This window comes from Triturus cristatus, chromosome 10 (genome assembly GCF_964204655.1).
Source record: "Triturus cristatus chromosome 10, aTriCri1.1, whole genome shotgun sequence".
Taxonomy (NCBI): Eukaryota; Metazoa; Chordata; class Amphibia; order Caudata; family Salamandridae; genus Triturus; species Triturus cristatus.
This window is the reverse complement of record NC_140593.1, coordinates 588,416,541-588,435,476: the sequence shown is the minus strand read 5'-3', so window position 1 is coordinate 588,435,476 and position 18,936 is coordinate 588,416,541. Positions and strand designations below refer to the sequence as shown.

The following is an 18,936-nucleotide window of genomic DNA, read 5'->3' as shown; positions in this document are numbered from 1 at the left end:
GTGCTATTCCTGTATGCCACTCATGGCAGAGAGCCACAATTTTACCCCTCATTTTGCATTGCAGTATCACTTTATCACCTCTCACCACAAACATGTCTTCTACTCCCAACTCATCTCTGACTTTCCAGTATGGCTTCACACACCACCACCCCCCCCCCCCAGCAGCTCTGCTTTCACTCAGTCTCCCAAACCATTCAAAATGTTCTCCTTATCACTTTTCAAAATATCATCCTCATCATGAGCTATCATCCACTCCTCCTTTGGTAAACTTCTGACCTCATTCCTGTAACACATACATCATGCTATGGACTATCATCTACCTCCCTAAGAGGCAGCAATAACCTGCTGAGGAAATCTGCAGTTATATATATTTTTTCCAGGCAAATACTGGACTTCATAGAGAAAATACTGTAAGCGCATGGATAATATCGCATTTCTTGCTGAAGCTCCTGAGAAGCCTTCAGTGGTTAAAAGCTTCGTCAAAGAGTTATGATCTGATCTTACAATGAATTTCCTTCCCCACAGGAATTTGGGGAAATTGTCCAGAGCCCAAACACAGGCCAAAGTTTCTCTTTCTATCACAGAGTATTTTTCCTCTGTGGGTGCTAGTGATCATAACGCAAAAGCTATTACGATTTCAGCACCTTGTTCACTTTTTTGAGTGAACAGATTCCCCAAACCTTTCCCACCGGCATCCTCGATAACAAAGTCTCCGCAGTGGGGTCAAAACTTTGCAAGGTAGGAGCTCAGCTGATAGCTTGCTTAATTTCTAAAAAAGAGTTTTGACATTGAAGAGACCACTCATATCTGCTTTTGTTTTTTAACAAAGAGCGCATTTCATGGGTTTTTCAGAGAATTTATCAACAAACCTAAAACTAAAAACAAGCAGAGATAATCTTTGTTTTTAGGTGGCGGACCCTTATTGATTGCTTCTACTAGTTTCTCCTTGGGTCTGAGTACTTAGTCACTGAATTCTTGCCCCAGATATGTAACTTTTTTCCTGCAAATTTGCATTTGCTAATTTCCATAGATAACCCGTTCTTCCTGAGAATATTCAACACTTTTCTCAGAATTTCATCATTGTGTTTTCTGGTTTTTACACAGTCACAAGACCCTTAGAAATATCCAAGGGAGGGAACTAGAGGCTATAGGGTCTTCAGGGTGAGCTGGCCTCCAAACTTACTATATACACACTGTAGAAGCTACCCGAAAGTTGTTGTCACTTATGTTACATAACTGTATCCCTACCAGCTTTATATAGATGAAGTGCTGGGCATCTCAAAAAATGTGAAGTACTGTCCTCACACACCACCAGATGTCATGCTTCATTATAGGCAGTCCTCGCTCTCTAAAAATCCGGTTTGATAGAGAGTGGGCATACACCTGAAAACAGGGAGGCACTGCTAATCATTTAAGTGAGGGCCCGTGCACAAAGTGATTTAAAAACAAATGTACTACCCCAAATCGCATTTAATCAATCAAAGGGTATTACTTGGTATTGAAAGCTGGAATGTGGGGATTAGGGGAACTGTTACTACATCACCACTATTGTCATCAATATGCTTCTGCCATTGGCTCTAATGAGTCCGCTACATTCTTCAGGACGAGAATCAGGCTCCTGTTTTGCAAATATGACTTTAGATATTGCCACTATGTTAGGGTGACCTATGTCAACCTCTAACCTAATGCTGGTGTTCTCAAATACCTGTGAAAAAAATAAAATATTTTATTTGAGTGGATACTTCATATACTTTTTTGTAGATAGGGAATTGGCAACATCATACACACCATGCATATGAGATATTTGCATGAGAGTGTGGATCCTATGATCAAAACATTCCTCCTTGAAAAATGTTACCTCTCGAAGATTGCCAAACAGTTTCGTTATGAGCCTTTGGAAAACTGCCTCCACCAACGCTAGACCAAAAAACATACATTGAAATTGGCAGCATCCAAATGGCATGCAACAGTCAATAAGATGTTCACACTAACGATCCAAGACTGGTGGTATGCAGCAGATAGATCCAACGTTGAGAACCAATTAGCATTTCAGGTTGGAGACAACATTTCATCTATCCGCAACAAAGAGAACTGGTCCGCAATCAATTTGTCATTAAGCTCCCTCAAATCAACACACAAATGTAACTTGCCGTTTGCACATCTGGCTACTACCAATGGATAAACACACTCAGATACCTCCACTGGTTCCATAATGTGGGCTTCCATAAGTTTATCCAATTCCAACTTCACCTCTTTCCTGACAATGAATGGAATATTACGTGCCTTTTGACTTTTCAGAGTGGCATTGTGTTTCAGTCTGATTTGAAGAGCAAACCCCTTCAATTTACTAACCATCCAACTGAACACTGCTGGGAATTCATCCGAGGCCCACTTTCCAGTGTCTTCTCCTTCACAAGCAATTAGCATTTGTTCGAGACTGCTTGGATCCAAGATCATGTTGAGTTTTCTTTGGTCTTTCTATCTAAGCACGGATGGCCCCTCTTTGGCTACGTACAGTTTGCAAAGAGCATGTCTGTTTTTTAATATGAAAACAAATTGCTTCAGACCAACCATGTCAATTTTCTCACCTGTATAGCTATTCTAGTTAACATCTGAAGGTTCTACTAGGTCTCCAATTATTGTAATAAAATGTTTCTGCGAAACACTTTCCACAATAATTGTGTAAGGAGATCTGGAATCAGCCGCAACTTGCAGCGATACACCACCAAGAGACCCAGCAAAGGGGTTAGTTATCCCCCTCCCCTGAAATTTTTCAAAACCAACTTACTTTTTATAATCATACTTGGAATTATCTCCATCCACACTCTCTTCGGATGAAGAATCTTCCTCCTCACTCTTTCACACATGCTACTTTGCTATTATATTTCTTTTTTTCTTTGCATTTGCACACTCTCAAAAAATGCCCCACTAAACCACATTCCAAACATTCGGCTGAATTTGCTGGCCATGGATTTTGTACGTATTTATTTTTCCCATCCGATATTTTATTTACTGTCTCTCCTCCATCTTTCTTTTCTTGCACCAGGGTAACCATTGCACATCGATCAGATAGTTCCGCTTTTTTCACGATTGCCATGATGTCCTTAAGCATAGACTCTCCTTTCACCCAGAGTCTATCCTGTATGGATTTGTTTCTCCTGTAAATAACAATTTGGCCCCTCACTAACTCATCATGCAGATTCCTAAATCTACATGTAATTACGGGAGTTTTCAAAGCGAACACGTCATCTTCAATAGACTCATGCTTTTCTTGTTTCCTTTGGAAAATCGCATGCCTCATCACAGCTAGACAAACTGTGGGGGGACGAATGCTCATCTAATTCCAGCAAGGCCACTTCAAACACATCCAAATCTCCTAACTTCTTTCATGTTTTTGTATCTGATTATATATATGCAAAACTTCTGGACCTAAACAATACATTAAAATTCTTTTTTTCCTCTCCGGGGGAAAAAGTTTCATTGCAATCCTCTAAATTGGCTATGTAGTTAAAAATATATTCTTTACACTCACTCTATTTTATGGTTGGTTCTCCAGGGAATGACAGAAATTGTTTAGGTGAGCTTAAATGCAAAGTGGAACTTACAACTGGGGCAGCTTCAGTTGTAGCCATAATCGCAACATATTAGTTTCCTATTTAATCATAAAGTGTTTGCCCAGAAAATATCAGGAAATATCTTGTGTAATCGCTTTGCACTGAAAATGTCTGCTGTCACAACTAGGCAATGACATGTACTAAATACACAGTAAAGAATAACCCAGCACTATCTTGTTTGCCTATACTGAAAGCCGATAAATGCCATTAATAGATTAGTGATCATTCTATGTAATCTACAAAACGTTGTCATCATAACAACATTTGAAGCGGTAGCTAAAAAGTATCCTCTCTGCTCTGCTTTGTACACACAAAACCAATATGGTGGCGCGCCAGGGTTGTGACCCTGTATGTTGGCGTAAGCGTCAGTCACTGACATGCCAAAATGCTGTATTCAATACATTTCTTTCTCCACGAGACAGACGTCTTCACACGGCGCACAGCGAATTTGGACACAGAATGCTTTGGTAGATTGGGCACGGTTCTCTTCATGAGGGAATGTGACTTAAACAAAAGCGAGGGTCGTGCGATGCCCAAACAGTCACAGCCGCCAAAAGGCCTCAAATCTTCAATTTATTCCTCAATTAGCCTTAACAGAACGTAGGCTATATCGGGAGATGCGGGCCACGGCTAGGTACAATCAGAAATATATTGGTCTATAATGAGGTGCCCCCTATATGTACTTCTAGGTCTGGGAGAGGGGGAAAACCAACACAAATGGAGCAAAAAATTCCCACACGACCTATAGTGATTTCCTTATGGCTATAACAAGCTCTAATGGGCTTCCTATATTATACAAATCAAAACCTACTGCATAATTTCATGTTGTTAATTTTATTCAGAACATGTTCTTTTTTCCATTTAAATATTTTGTTCTAAACATATATTTCTTTTTTAATCACATTGATATTTTTGCTTTATAGTGCACTTTTTTTAAAATTGAAAACATGATATATCATCATTTTTATAAATAAAGTGAAAAACAATATTTTTACATATATACAATTAGAACATGACAGACATGTAAACCGCACATTTGATGGTTAGAATTTCGTTGCACATGAAGGTACTTTCAATGATATGATAATTTTATCTTTTCCCCCATCATGTGACAAAAACAATAAATTTTAAGGGAAAATCAAATCATGACGCACCTCTCACACCATTGTACCATCACTCAAACCAGTCATACATACACACTATCAACCTATCTTTTGCCACCAGGCTTGGAAAAGCGTGCTACTACACTACATGGTAGACATCTTGTTTATCCATCCATGGTTGGCCGTCAGCCAGGGGTGCATATAGCCAACGTACGTTTCGGTGGATTAAATTTAGTTAATGTCCACCTTTCTCAGGGCCATCCACTTTCAATTCATAATCTCACCAGTAGAGGTGCGATAAGAAAATCCTGATGGAATGATCAGGAGATTATCCTTTCCTGCAATTCGCTGTTTGCTTGACAGTCAGGAGTCGTGTCCTAGTGTAAGTACTTCTTACTGCATAGGTGGTTGGTTTGTTAATGTAGCATGGCTATTCCTTGTATCTCACCACTGTGTGGTTCAAACATCCAGATCTTTTTTTAGAAAAGGAAATCTTTAGGGAAAATATCTTCCAATACGTTGTAAGTTAGATCTTCTGCACTAGCTCCTAGTTCGATCATTCAGGCTGCATTCATTTTTATTGCAGTCCTCCTTTGTCGGAATGAATAATTCTGCTTGTTCCAGGGAAAAAGATCTGGATGTTTGAACCACACAGTGGGGAGATACAAGGAATAACCATGCTACACTTACAAACCAACCACCTATGCAGTAAGAAGTACCTATACTAGGACACGACTCCTGACTGTCAAGCAAACAGCGAATTGCAGGAAAGGATAATCTCTGATCATTCCATCAGGATTTTCTTATTGCACCTCTACTGGTGAGATTATGAATAGAAAGTGGATGGCCCTGAGGAAGGCGGACATTAACTAAATTTAATCCACCGAAATGTACGTTGGCTATATGCACCCCTGGCTGACGGCCACACCATGGATGGATAAACAAGATGTCTACCATGTAGTGTAGTAGCACGCTTTTCCAAGCCTGGTGGCGAAAGATAGGTTGGTAGTGTGTATGTATGACTGGTTTGAGTGATGGTACAATGGTGTGAGAGGTGCGTCATGATTTGATTTCCCCTTACAAATATTTGTTTTTGTCTCATGATGGGGAAAAGATAAAATGATCATATCATTGAAAGTACATTCATGTGCAACAAAATTCTATCCATCAAATGTGCGGTTGACATGTCTGTCATGTTCTAATTGTATACATGTAAAAATATTGTTTTTCACTTTATTTATAAAAATGATGATATATCATGTTTTCAATTTAAAAAAAAGTGCACTATAAAGCAAAAATATCAATGTGATTAAAAAAGAAATATATGTTTAGAACAAAATATTTAAATGGAAAAAAGAACATGTTCTGAATAAAATTAGCAACATGAAATAATGCAGTAGGTTTTGATTTGTATAATATAGGAAGCCCATTAGAGCTTGTTATAGCCATAAGGAAATCACTAAAGGTCGCGTGGGAGTTTTTTGCTTCATTTGTGTAGGTACAATCAGTACACACCAAAAGCTAGAGGCAAATCAAAGTTCACCAACAATGCATAAAGTATGGATCCTCTGCCAGTTATGCCAAAACTGCCAATTTGTGGTTTCACGCTGTTGCTCAATTCATCCCATGCTGTGGAGGTTGACAGCTAAGAGTCATCTTTGCTATGAAGCAGACAGGAGGAAATACATTTTCCATCACATCAGTAGAGACGGTTCCTTCCCAACTGTATCTTGCCATCAATTTGCAGAGACAGAAAATTGGCAGGCAATGAGAAATCAGATCCCTTCTTGTTTTATTGGGCGGCAGTTTGGAACAATACCAGCCACCATGCCTTCTCATAATAAGGAAAAGCATTAATGTTAACTTCTGAGCACGGTTGAGACCATATTCCACGGCGGAAATACAGGGGAAGTACAAATGGAGTGTTACTTGTGGGTAAGTTCTCTGATTCTCAGGCTGAAGTTTAAGGGTTTAGGTCCCGGTGTCATTATGGTCATGTGTATATGTGAAGGTCTGTCCAATGACAAGGTCTTTCAAATATCTAAAAAGCTAATTATTTAAACATGCCTGACTTACTTGTAAGATAGACAATTCAGAGGCTTGTCATAATGTCATGGTGTTCTTGTGCTTCCATCATGCAGCATGGAGACCAAAGTGCAATGGCAGATGTCTCTACTCCCCTTTACCTTCCCTTGGCAGGGCTTGGGTTTCCTTTTGATATGCCGCATTGTTGACACTTTTATACGGAGGGTCTTTTTTTGTTCACGCAGATTTCTGATCACCTTAAGGTAACCATTAGATTACATTTGGGCATCATTTTTCTTTGGGGGGAAGCACAATGATAAAATACACATCTCTCTTTCGCACACAAGAAATAAAGGGCAGGAGGGGATGAAGCCATTCCTCCGGTCCTCCATCTTATTCGCCCAACTCTTTGTCTCACAAACAATTGAGGAGCTTATTGAAGACCTCGACAGAAGTGGTAGAGAACCCCAAGGGGTGACCGTTCACAACCTTCTTCTCCTGTCCAATCAGGCTCTCTACACTTCACTGTTCCCTCGCCATCTTCACTAGATTCTTCTTGGCTTTCCTGAAATATGATGATGCAGCAGCTGACTACCTTAGCATAGACTCTGCCCCGAGAGTACATTATGTTCAGAAAGATGAGTTTCAGGAGGCAGTACCTTATCTAATTTCAATCTACGCGTCCCTCCAGATGAAGACCAACCAGGTCGGTTTTAACAGTTTCAGAGACCTGCCGTTCTAACCCCCACCCCTCCTTAATTCTTCTGTGGGAATGGAAGGACTCTGTCAAGTTATTTGTTCTAAGGTTGATGGTACATCTGTACCCTCTGGCCAGTGGTAAACTGCATCTCCCACTGTCTTTAGTTTTAGACACTCTGCTTTGATGAACATGGGGTCTTCTCAGTACATAAGAACAGGGCTGAGGAAGGAATATCTGGATTAATGAAGATTACCAATACAACTTCAAGACATGTTTTATTATTCCCAGTGTTACAGTTACATTTCTAATTATTTCAGATCAACACTTCTACTCCTATTGAAGTAAATTCCCTAAAGAGCAATTCCTGAATTGTTACATATAATGCTGGAGATGAATCGTTATTGCATTATATTTGTACATTACTCTTAAAATGCCCCAGTCATTACTTCTTGTTAATCCTTTTATTACAAATCATTTAATTACTTCTGTGCAATTGGTGAACCACATGCTTCATCTACACGGTATTGATACACCTTGTTTTGCGCACTGAAATGAAGCCAGGGTGGACTATGCGCTATAGAAAAAATGAATATAAATGAATAACCTCATTACTTTTATTTTAAGCATTCCTAAAAATCTGCAAATGGAGAACAAAAATTGCAAACTTTTAAATATGTTCTTATTTTGATATTGGCTATGCTTGCTTTAGAGGATGCCGAAATAACTGAACAAACTTACCAGTAGGGGCACTCTTAGATACAACTGGAAGTGGGTCTGAGATTTGGTCCGGTTTAATTAGAATTGAGACGGCAGAGGATGTGGTTATCTCTCGAAGAAGGCTGCTAACACCTTGGGTCGATTCCTTAAGTAATGAGGTAACATTTTGCGTGGATTCTTTTAAAAGGTCTGTAACTTTGGGTACATATTTGGTTGGTCCATTTAAATCCTTGTTGTCAATGTTAATAGCAAAAAGTATGGAGTTCAAACCTAAAACAAAAAAAAACAAAAAATTGTAATAACCATACCAAACATCTACAAAGGAGAACATATTGTTGAACGAAACACATCCAAATAGTTTCATTGATGATTTAAAAAACTTTATCACCATAAACATGGCATTCTAAGATCCCTTTTGGTGGCGAAAGAAAAGATTTGCCAATATTTTGTGGCACATACTTAGGAAACAAAGAAAATATATTGCCTGGATCGATTCTGGTTCAAGAAATAAAGTACAGATTTTAACGAAAGGCAAACTTTAGAGTTGGGGCCATAAGCTGGACAGTTAAACAAATTCAGTATGATCTAATTACCACACTTCCTCATTACAGTCCTTATCTCCTGAGTGTGAGTCTGCATCCACCACCAAATGAGAGCCAGAAGTGGCTCCATAAAGGATCACTTATCCAAAGGGTATCTATCCTGTCTTGTCTAGCTGGGCAGGTACCTCTGGGGTCCTGACCGTGTGTTATGTCTTCCTCCTAATCTCATTTGCATGTTTTCACATTCTATTGAGTTACATCATTGATGACACATGGAATCCCCAGGTGTCATCAGTGATCAGTTGAAGATACTTTCATGCCGAGTGCATCGTTTTCTCCCAAAAAATTTGTGTCGGTCAATGGCTATGCATACTGATGTGGAGTAATAAATGTCAAGATCTTCAAGAGCATGAATAAATAAGTTTGAATCATCTGCAGCATGTGTCGTTTTGTTCATAGAATTATACACTATCAAACCTTGAGGACCAAGCGAGTGAAGTAATATTTTCTTTTTTCTTACTTGCGTTAATTCCTCCTCACCATCCTCTAGTGCATCAATATAATTTTAAAAATATTCTGGGGGGTTTTAGAGAACTTACTTTTAAATTCAAAGGGAGGTCTTCAATTGGAAAACTGTATGTTGCATTAGAGGGTCCTCCTGTATTAGGATGGATCGATCAAAGGAACCTAAACATCATTTTGAACCCGAATGGAGTTGAGCAAGTCATGGCTTTAGACCATAGTGTAAATTACCACCTTGAACTTAAAGAAAGATTTCCAGAAGTTTTTACCAATAAAGTTGGTCAGTTAAATGGATATGTTCATAAAATTGTACTAAAAGAAAATGCTCAACCTACAGTACAAAAATCTAAACACATTCCTTGGGCTGCTCGAGAAGAGGTTAATAATGAGCTAAAACGCTTACTAGATGACGGAATTATTGAAGAGGTAGGGGCTTCCAATTGGGTTGCTCCATTAGTAGTAGCTCGTAAGGCCAATGGCAATGTCCGCCTATGCATTGACTTGAGGTCCTTGAACAAAAATATAGTAGTTGAAAGATTTCCCTTGCCTAAAATAAATGAGTTAATTTCACTTACCAAAGGCATGCAGTGGTTTTCAGTTATTGACCTAACATCAGCATATCATCAAATTCCATTGCATGATGATAGTAAAAGTTTGACCACATTCATGACTCCCCAAGGTTACTACCAGTTCTTACGCATGCCGTTTGGCCTCGCGTCAGCGGCTGCAGTGTTTCAAAAACTTATGTTTAAATTATTCCATGATTTACCTGGTATTCTGTTTTTACAGGGTGATATCCTCATAATGGGTGAAAGCAAATCTATACATGACGAGAGAATTGATTATGTTCTAAGGATACTAAAACAAAGAGGTCTCACTGCAGAATTGTCTAAATGTAAATTCGGTGTTGATTCATTGGATTATTTAGGTCTTTTAAATTTCTGCCAAAGGTATAAAACCTAAATCTAAACTAATGAATGCCATTAGAGATGCTCCTCCTCCTGTGAATAAGGATGAATTGAGGTCCTTTTTAGGGCTCATAGAATTTTACAGTAAATTTGTAAAAAAAAAACTTCTGAAAAGACATTCAATATGCGTCAATTGTTAAAGTGCAAATCTGTTTTCATGTGGTCAAACATAGCACAACGTGATTTCTTAGATCTTAAAAATTAACTTTGTGATGCTAAGGAACTTGTTGGTTTTGATCCTTTTTTGCCTTGCATCATTACCACTGATGCAAGTCAAAAGGGATTAGGTGCTGTACTATCCCAAAAAGAGAAAAATGGGAAAGAAGTAGCAGTTGCATATGCTTCCAGAGCTCTATCTCCAGCTGAAGAGAGATATTCGGTAATCGAAAGGGAAGCGTTGGCTGTAGTTTGGGCACTTGAACATTTTAGAAGTTTCATTTGGGGTTATCATGTGGAGGTTAGATGTGATCACAAACCTCTGGTGAAAGTTTTGTCTTCTGATGTATTAATGAACGCCACGCCTAGAATAGCTAGAATGTCTGTTCGTCTTTTGGATTACATGTACTCCATAAACTATATTCCAGGAGTTAAGAACCAAGTGGCTGATTGTTTGAGTAGACTGCCCTTGCAATTGGAAGCATCTACAGAAAATTTAGATGATTTTCAAGTAGCTGGAATAAATTTAAAGAGGGATAACGTTAGTCTGAGTCCTCAAGAGTGGGAAGAGTCTATGATTAAGGATGAACTCCTTAATAAAGTTAAAAATGGTATTGTCAATGGATGGCCAGTTAAAAAATTGCTTTGTCAAGAACTCAAACAATTTTGATAAGTACGGGATGAATTATCCCTTAAAGATTGCAACATATTAAGAGGTGAAAGAATAATTCCTCCAAAAGATTTAAGAATGAAGGTCATCCAATTAGGTCATGAAGGTCACCTTGATATTGTAAAAACAAAAAAATGTATCAGAGAATTATATTGGTGGCCAGGAGTAGATGCTGAAGTGGAGAGAGTAGTAAGAGAGTGTTCTTCATGGAATGATTCTGACAAATCTCTGAGAACGTACACTCCTCCTTTGTGTCCTGTGCTGTGTCCGGAGATGCCTTGGGAAACTCTAGGTATGGATATCACTGGACCCATCACTAAAAATAATTCCAGCATGTATATCTTAGTCACAGTAGACTATTTTTCAAAATGGGCAGAAATTAAAGTAGTAGAGAAAGCTGATTCATCCACAGTTCTTGAATTTTTAGATGACTTGTTCCAGAAGGAAGGGTTTCCCAAAGTCATTATAACAGATAATGGGGTCCAATTTAAAAGTCATCTCATAGAAGATTTTTTGAAACGCAATGGTATAACTCACAGAGTCAATTCAATTTATCATCCTAGCGGAAATGGTGAAGTGGAAAGTTTCAATCGTGTAATCAAGAATTCAATTTAATTAGCTAACCTTAAGAACAAAGACTGGGTAGTAGGAATAAAGAAAATGGTTTGGATGTATCGTATTACTCCTACTGTTACAGGTTATAGTCCTTTTACCATTATGAAAGGACGTGTTCCATTCACTAAAGATAATCAATGTTGGCTAAAACATTCCCGGTTATTAGAATGGTCACCTGAATACGTAAAAGAAAACATTAAATCTCATCAGGAGAAATATAACAACTATTATGACATCAAATACAACACGAAACAGATCATTTTTGAAGTAGGTGATCTAGTACGACTTAAACTACCTTTTAAAGTGAGAAAAGGGCAAAGTAAATTCTCAAAACCCTTCACTGTAGTTGGAATCTTTAAGAATTCAGTCGAACTATCTGATGGTAAGATTTGGCATACTGGTAGAATTGTGAAGTGCAATGATAAACTCAACAAATGGAATGAAAAGCAAACTGAGTGTCAAATAATGAGTTTCCATTGGCTTGATGGGGAAGATGTGGGAATTGAATGGTTGTCAAAGTCTATACATGATGACATGAATTTAGGAAAAAATGATGCCTACAATGTTACAACCCAATTAGAGTGTTCAGCTAATTCTTCACAAGTTGAGAATTAAAATTCTATTGATAATGCACAGAATGACTGTATTTCTGATGATGTTGTTCTTGATTCTGGTTCTTCAGAATTGATTGAACAAGAGGCTTCTTCTGACCCTGAAACTCCATCTGAAGGTAAAGATGTCCTTGTTAATAGATTCGGTAGGATTGTAAAACCACCGGATTATCTAAAGGATTTTGTCATTGATTAGTTTTCTTTTATTCATTAGTTTTTATATTGTTGTGTAATAATAAGTTAAATTGTTTTCTTGAATTATTCATTGTTTAGAGGGAAGATGTGTTATTTAAAATTTTTTATTTTTTTATTTTATGTTAAAGGGAAAAGATGTGTTATGTCTTTCTCCTAATCTCATTTGCATGTTTTCACATTCTATTGAGTTACATCATTGATGACACATGGAATCCCCAGGTGTCATCAGTGATCAGTTGAAGATACTTTCATGCCGAGTGCAGCTGTGCAGGCTGTGTATGCTGTGTTGGCTTTTATTCTTTGAACATAATAAATTCCTTGTGAATTACTACGTTCCTGAGGATTTCTTCTTAACACCGTGTTAACTGTTGCTCTCTGTTTTTCCTATTATTAGTATGACCTGCTGATGGGAAGGGGTCAGGTAAACAGTCCTGTATATACATGGACTGCTTACCTAACCCCAGTGATCTATGGGCTTCTATTATGACTGAGGATAGAGCATCCACTAGTCTATCGAAATTTGGAGGATGACTAGCCACTGCGAGAGGCTGTGTGGTCCCTATGACTGTGTACATAGTGTTGTATTCCATGTTGTTTTATGTAATGTATGTTTCCCTGGCAACTATCTCCTAGCAACTCCAAGCTTCTCTACTAGAGTCCAGGCTGTTGGAATCTAGCACTCAGAGGAAGGAGTTGTTCGGAAGGACGGCTGTTGGGGGTTTCCTGCTCTTATACTGAATAAAGTCAGTTCTTCCATCTGTAGCTGTGCCTCTCCTCTTTAAAACATAGATGTTAGGAAATCTCAGACAAAGGCAGACATGAAAGAAAAGGCACAGTGCCAAAGAAGGGCAGTCTAATATCTGTTTGATGAAAAAGACTGGAAGGCTGCATAGAGATGTCCTCATGTATCTCGCTGTCTTTCTTTAGGCCTGGTCAAAATTGTCATTACACGGAGAAAATAACGCATTAGGCAATTCACAAGTGTTTTTTATCTGAGTGTGCACCTCCTGTTAGAAACGCCTTGTGAGATAACAAAGGGAAACTAGTTCATATAGAAAATGTCTCGCTGAGAGACATTTTTTACAGGAGGTGTGCACTTGTTTAAAAAAAAGTAATGCAAGAGACCTTCAAGCCACATTTCCCTTCAAAAATATAATTTTTATGGAATTTGTGAATTTATGATGAAGAAAAAAAAAAAACGCAATTTCACACAACACTAATTTCTATTGGCTGTTTGGATGTATCCTTCTGGTTCCATTGGGATGCATGAGCGACTAGTTTACATCTGAAAAGTAAGGGTGATAATTACACATTCTTGTTGTGTCTTGTGGAAAGGATCACACAGGACATTCAGATGTAAGATGATAAAGGAAATGTATTCAACCGATCAAGAAGCCAGCAGCGATGTCTGCTCACAGCCGCTCCAGGCTCTGTCAGATCCAACTGCAATGCCTGGGACACTACGAGCGAGAACCAGCACCAGCTCGGAACACCATGACAATATAGAATTAACACAATAATTGAATGACAACAACAGTGTCATTGCATCATGTTATAATGTGGCTTGGCTTAACAATATAATTCCTGAACAATATAATGCCTCATAACACATCTCCTCCCTTATTCACAAACATAACAACCCCAATATCCCCAAGAACATATCCCCTACCAAGCAGCCCAAAATTATCACACACAAAATTACAGAATATAATCCTTCAGATACTTGGGTTTTCCCACATTTCTACCAAGTATCAAAGCCTGAGTGGCAACTCCATGAGAACTATCTTCTGGGGAAATTGTGACTGAAATGTTTTTACCTAGAAGATGCACCTGTGAATCCCACCCCATCACCTCACGTGTTTACTTACTAGGATGAATTGTTGCATCAGGCAGATGAACCTGAGAATCCTCCAACACCACTTCGCTTGTGTGTCCACTAGCACTTTTATCCAGACCTGAACTAGGTATTCCACCACTTGTTTGGGACCCACAACCTTGATAATTGTCTCAGTCCTACCTAAGTAGCCAAAAGATGAGAGGGGTACAATCAATGGGAACGGATTTTTCCACCATCCTAGACTTCTGACCCTCATCATTCACTTTAGCTACACCTCTTTTATTACACCATTTTCCATTCTCGACTTTCACAGAATGTCTGGATAATTGAACTAATCTAGTGTTAGAGTAATATTTAGAATTTGTCTTCTTTGTCCTTCATGGTCTTTTCACTTTGACCCATCCCCCAACACAAATTCTATCTCTTTCACTTTCTTGAGTAAGTCGTATCTTATCTTACTCCTACTTTGGGACTCCTCTAATTTTGCTTTTATCAGATCATGATTGGGAACATTATCATCCACCCTGATTTCTTCCACTACCCATTTAGGTGACAATTCATTGAAGGAATAACTGCCCCTCAATAAGAAAAATGGAGCAATACCTGTTGTGGAATGTGGCGTTGTGGCAGCACCAAACCCTCTCAGCCACTGCGTTCTGAACCAACAAACCCATAGCATTTGTATAATTTCTTTGATCATTCTATTCACCCTCTCAACCATTTCGTGACCCTGTGGGCTGTACAAAGCAGTGGTCAGGTGTTTGACTCTTAATCTATTTTAAAAATCTGCCATCTGATGGGAAACAAATTGCACCCCGTTGTCAGTAACAAAAATTAAGGGATTACCTCTCTATGAAACAATTCTTTGAGAACATTGATCACACTTTCTGTGTTGGGCTCCCTCAAAAATTTGCATGAGAACCATTGGGAATGATAATCCACTGCTGCCAAGACACATCTCTTCCCTTCGTTCAATCCACTTATGGGCCCAATAAAATCCATCCCCAACTTTTCCCCAAGGATGCCCGAGGTACCATACTGGACACAAAGGTACATTACAGGTGAAGGTAGACTTGTCTGCTTAACAAAATTCTCCACAACTTCTGACCATCACCTCCACATCGTTGTCCTTGCCTGGCCACCAGTAGTACAAGCGTAATCTTCTTTTCGTAGCTGTGACACCTACATGCCCTTTGTGAGCCAGTTTCACCAGCTTGCATCTTAATGTGTTTATCGGAATCAACATAGATCCCCCTCATTGCCAGTTCATCCTCCATACTTAACTCCTCCTTAACTTTAAAGTGTGGCTTAATTTAACTTGGGCTCAACCCTTCCCTGCGAAAACCATGACAACATGACAGTTGTCGTTGCATGCTTTATCTTTCCTGTTCTGAAGTGAAATGACATCCTCTGATACTTTCAAACCATCCACCAATCCCAACACCATTTCTTCTTCTCTGCACGCAATCTCACTATGAGTAACTGCTGGGCAACCTGAAAGAAAATCTGCTTTAAAATTCTTACCCCCTGCAATGTGTCTCAATTTGGAATTGATCCTATACAATTTGGACAGAAGCCAAGCATGTCTGGGACTAGTGTTGCTCAACCCTTTATCATTCCATAAGTACAGCAATGGTTTGCGATCAGTACCTACCACAAATTCTCTGCCCCACAAGCATGTACCAAAATGATGAGCTCCCCACCACACACCAAAGCTTTCTTCTAAATGCTACTTTAATTGTTCTCAGCCATCGAAAGGCGCCTGGATGCAAAGGCAACTCTATTTTCATTACCACCAACCATCTAGCTGAGGACCACCCCTATACCTGTACCACTGGCGTCCATGGCCACCATAGAGGGCACTTCATCCTTATAAATGTTGCAAAGCTGGAGTCTCTATGATCAGTGATCTGAGCATCTCAAATGTTGTCTTTTGTTCCTCCTCCCAAACAAATGTTGCTCTACTCCTTAACTTCAATAAAGGTCAGTCTGTAACGCTACATTCAACACAAATTACAAATAATGCTCACATATCCTAAGGAACGATCTCAGTTGGTCTCTGTCAGAGGGTGCAGAACATGTCTCTAGTGCCAAAATAAGATCTTCCATGGGCTCTACGCCCTGAGCTGAAATTCTGTGTCCTAAATACTCTACTTCATCCATCACAAATTTACACTTTCCCCTTTTTACTATAATACAGTGATCTTCCAGAATACACATTGCCTTGCTTGGTCAGATGTGTGTGTAGCGAGTCAGAACATATCAAGTCAGTCAAAGGCCTACTCATGGAAGTAAGTGTTGGCTGGTAATCATCATTTGCTGGAACGCAATAATAACACTGAAAAAATGATTGCCCAGTCTGTGCTTTTTTGGAAAAAAAGGAAAAGCACATTTATTACAAAAACACTACTATGCGCCAATTTACAAATACATATATAGTGTAGGTGAAAATACCCTTGGTGACATTCTGAACTCACATTTGACCCCTAGTGGGTCACAACCACTACAATCACAAGACCCCTGTCCGATACTGGAGATAACATAACAATATAGTGGTGTATTACTTTAAATAAAGCAGACCTAATGGCTTTGTCAAGGGGGTCGCCACATTAAAAGACCAATAACCACATGTTCTGAAATCAGTGACCATTTTTACATGCAATCATCAACAACAAAACAGTGCAACGTTTATCAAAAATCACTATTAGCAACACATCTTTAAATAAAGAATTGTAAAACAACATACCATGTGTCTGCGTCTTTCTTGAATCACTTTAGGGGACAAGGCCTGCAGCCACTAGAGGTCCCTGTATTCCAGAGCTGTACAGCAAAAGCTCTAGCACAGAGTGCTTGAAAATAAAGGCTAAAAAGCTTGGAGAGTGGGGTAGAGGGTCATGGATTTCTTAACCCTGGTAACTTAGGGTCATTTTCAAAATTGCTTCGGGGGGCTTCTGCAACTCATGCAGCACTCCAAAGCTCACCTTCAATTAGTGGGTGGTGGCCCACTATTCTCAGGGCCCGTATGGATCTCGAAAGCTTGGGCCAAGCAGCCCCACGGCATTGTGGAGCACTCTCTCTATGGAGAAATGGATTTTATATGAACATCTTAAGCTCTCTTAGTTTCCATTATGCACGGCTATGTACCGCACGTTTCATTTGTTTCTGTCGGTGCCCGGTCCCACCCGGGACACCCCAAGGCAGAATTTCCTCATTTTGCGTTGGGACAGCATGGCCAACCCACTCACGAACTGCTCAGCCGACATGGAGCTGTGCCGGCACGGGAGCCGGAATTTCTTCTCATCTGCACATGGTTCACACGCCCGATGTTGTAGCCCTCTGCCACCCCCAGATACTGGCAAGGGCAGCAGAGGAGGCCAAGGCCTCTGCTCAAGGTGGGGAGCAGAGGTGCTCCCCCATCTCCACTCCTTCGCTCAGGGACCCGGAGATGGGTTCCTGGGGACCCATGACTTCTAACCTCAGCCCTCGCTGACTATTATTGTTACATCAGAGTCGGGTACGATGGGGTCCCTAGGGGCAATCGGAATACCGGGGATGGTGCTCCGTTTACCCATTTAGTCAGGTTTAATTGGACCGTTTACTTGAAGAACTAATGCAGAATGGGACTTAAACACTCTTAAGAAGCTGTGGATCTGCCGGTAGGATACCTTTTCTGGCGGTTCCCGCTGAGGGTCTGAGGATCTGGAGGAAATGTTTTCGCAAGTTTCCAAATTTTCTTCTAGTGCTCAAATACCCACAGACGTACACTTCAAAGGCACCCCAGGACTTCAGTGGAGGGAACTTAGAGAATTCCAGGGTGTCTGACAGAGGCCAACAGCTAAGTTCAGTCCAGATCCAGTTGCTATTGGTCAGTTGGGTATTTTCAGGAAAAGACCTCTTGCAGGAGGTCAGCCAAATGGCTCTTGGAGTCCATTACTTTGCCTTGGGTCCAAGAGGGAAAAGGTCCAGTCCTTCACAGCTACTCTCAACTCAGACAGCAGCTTAAGTCCTCTTTTGATCTTCTGCAGATCCAAAGAGCGCCCATAAAGTGTTATGAGGAAGGCTGCGTGAGGGTCTACCTTTGCAGGGTTCACCAGAATGTGGGTGTGGGACATCCTAAAACACTCCTAGTCCCTCTCTGACCAATGGAGTAAACATTCCCAGGCCCTGGTCTACCTACTTTTTGACCGGTCTAATTTGCCTTACCGCAATAAGGCCCAAAATGCAATATGCCAGAGAAATGCCTTACGTTTTTGAAGTCTGGGGGTGTGGCTTGGGGCATCAAGGTGGCAGTCGCACCCTAAAAGTGCTCCGGACCTCTCCATCATCTGCTGTCATCCACAAGCCATTCAGAGACTTCTTACTTCAGCAGAGTATCTTGAGGTGCCCCAGGCCTGCCCTGTGTGCCAATCGAGGGTGCCTGCTGGAGCCCCGGCACGCCTGCCATGCTGTAGTGATCGTGATCCTGCCTAGGATGTCGGCCTGCATAGGATGCCAAAGCTGGAGCCCTACTGAGCACTGTAGCCTGAGGCCTTATCACTATACACTGACTGGAGCCTCTGCCAGGGGGTCCCAACCGCAGTCTGCCCGGAGGATTGCGCTCTGCCTCCCTGGGACCTTCTGCGTTCCTGGGTGCACCAAGATGGATGTCTCTGTGGTGCACC

The 18,936-nt window shown here is 40.2% G+C and overlaps 1 protein-coding gene across 3 annotated transcripts in view; it reads right to left on the bottom strand.

Annotated features, from left to right (window-relative positions):
• Positions 1 to 18,936, bottom strand: part of SNX29 (sorting nexin 29) — a 1,557,993-nt gene that overhangs the window by 1,371,145 nt on the left and 167,912 nt on the right. For all 3 annotated transcript variants that reach the window (XM_085632108.1, XM_085632106.1, XM_085632107.1), the window contains exon 7: positions 8,181 to 8,429. In XM_085632108.1, coding sequence (XP_085488234.1) covers positions 8,181 to 8,429 — 249 coding nt within the window. The remainder of the gene's footprint in view (positions 1 to 8,180; positions 8,430 to 18,936) is intronic.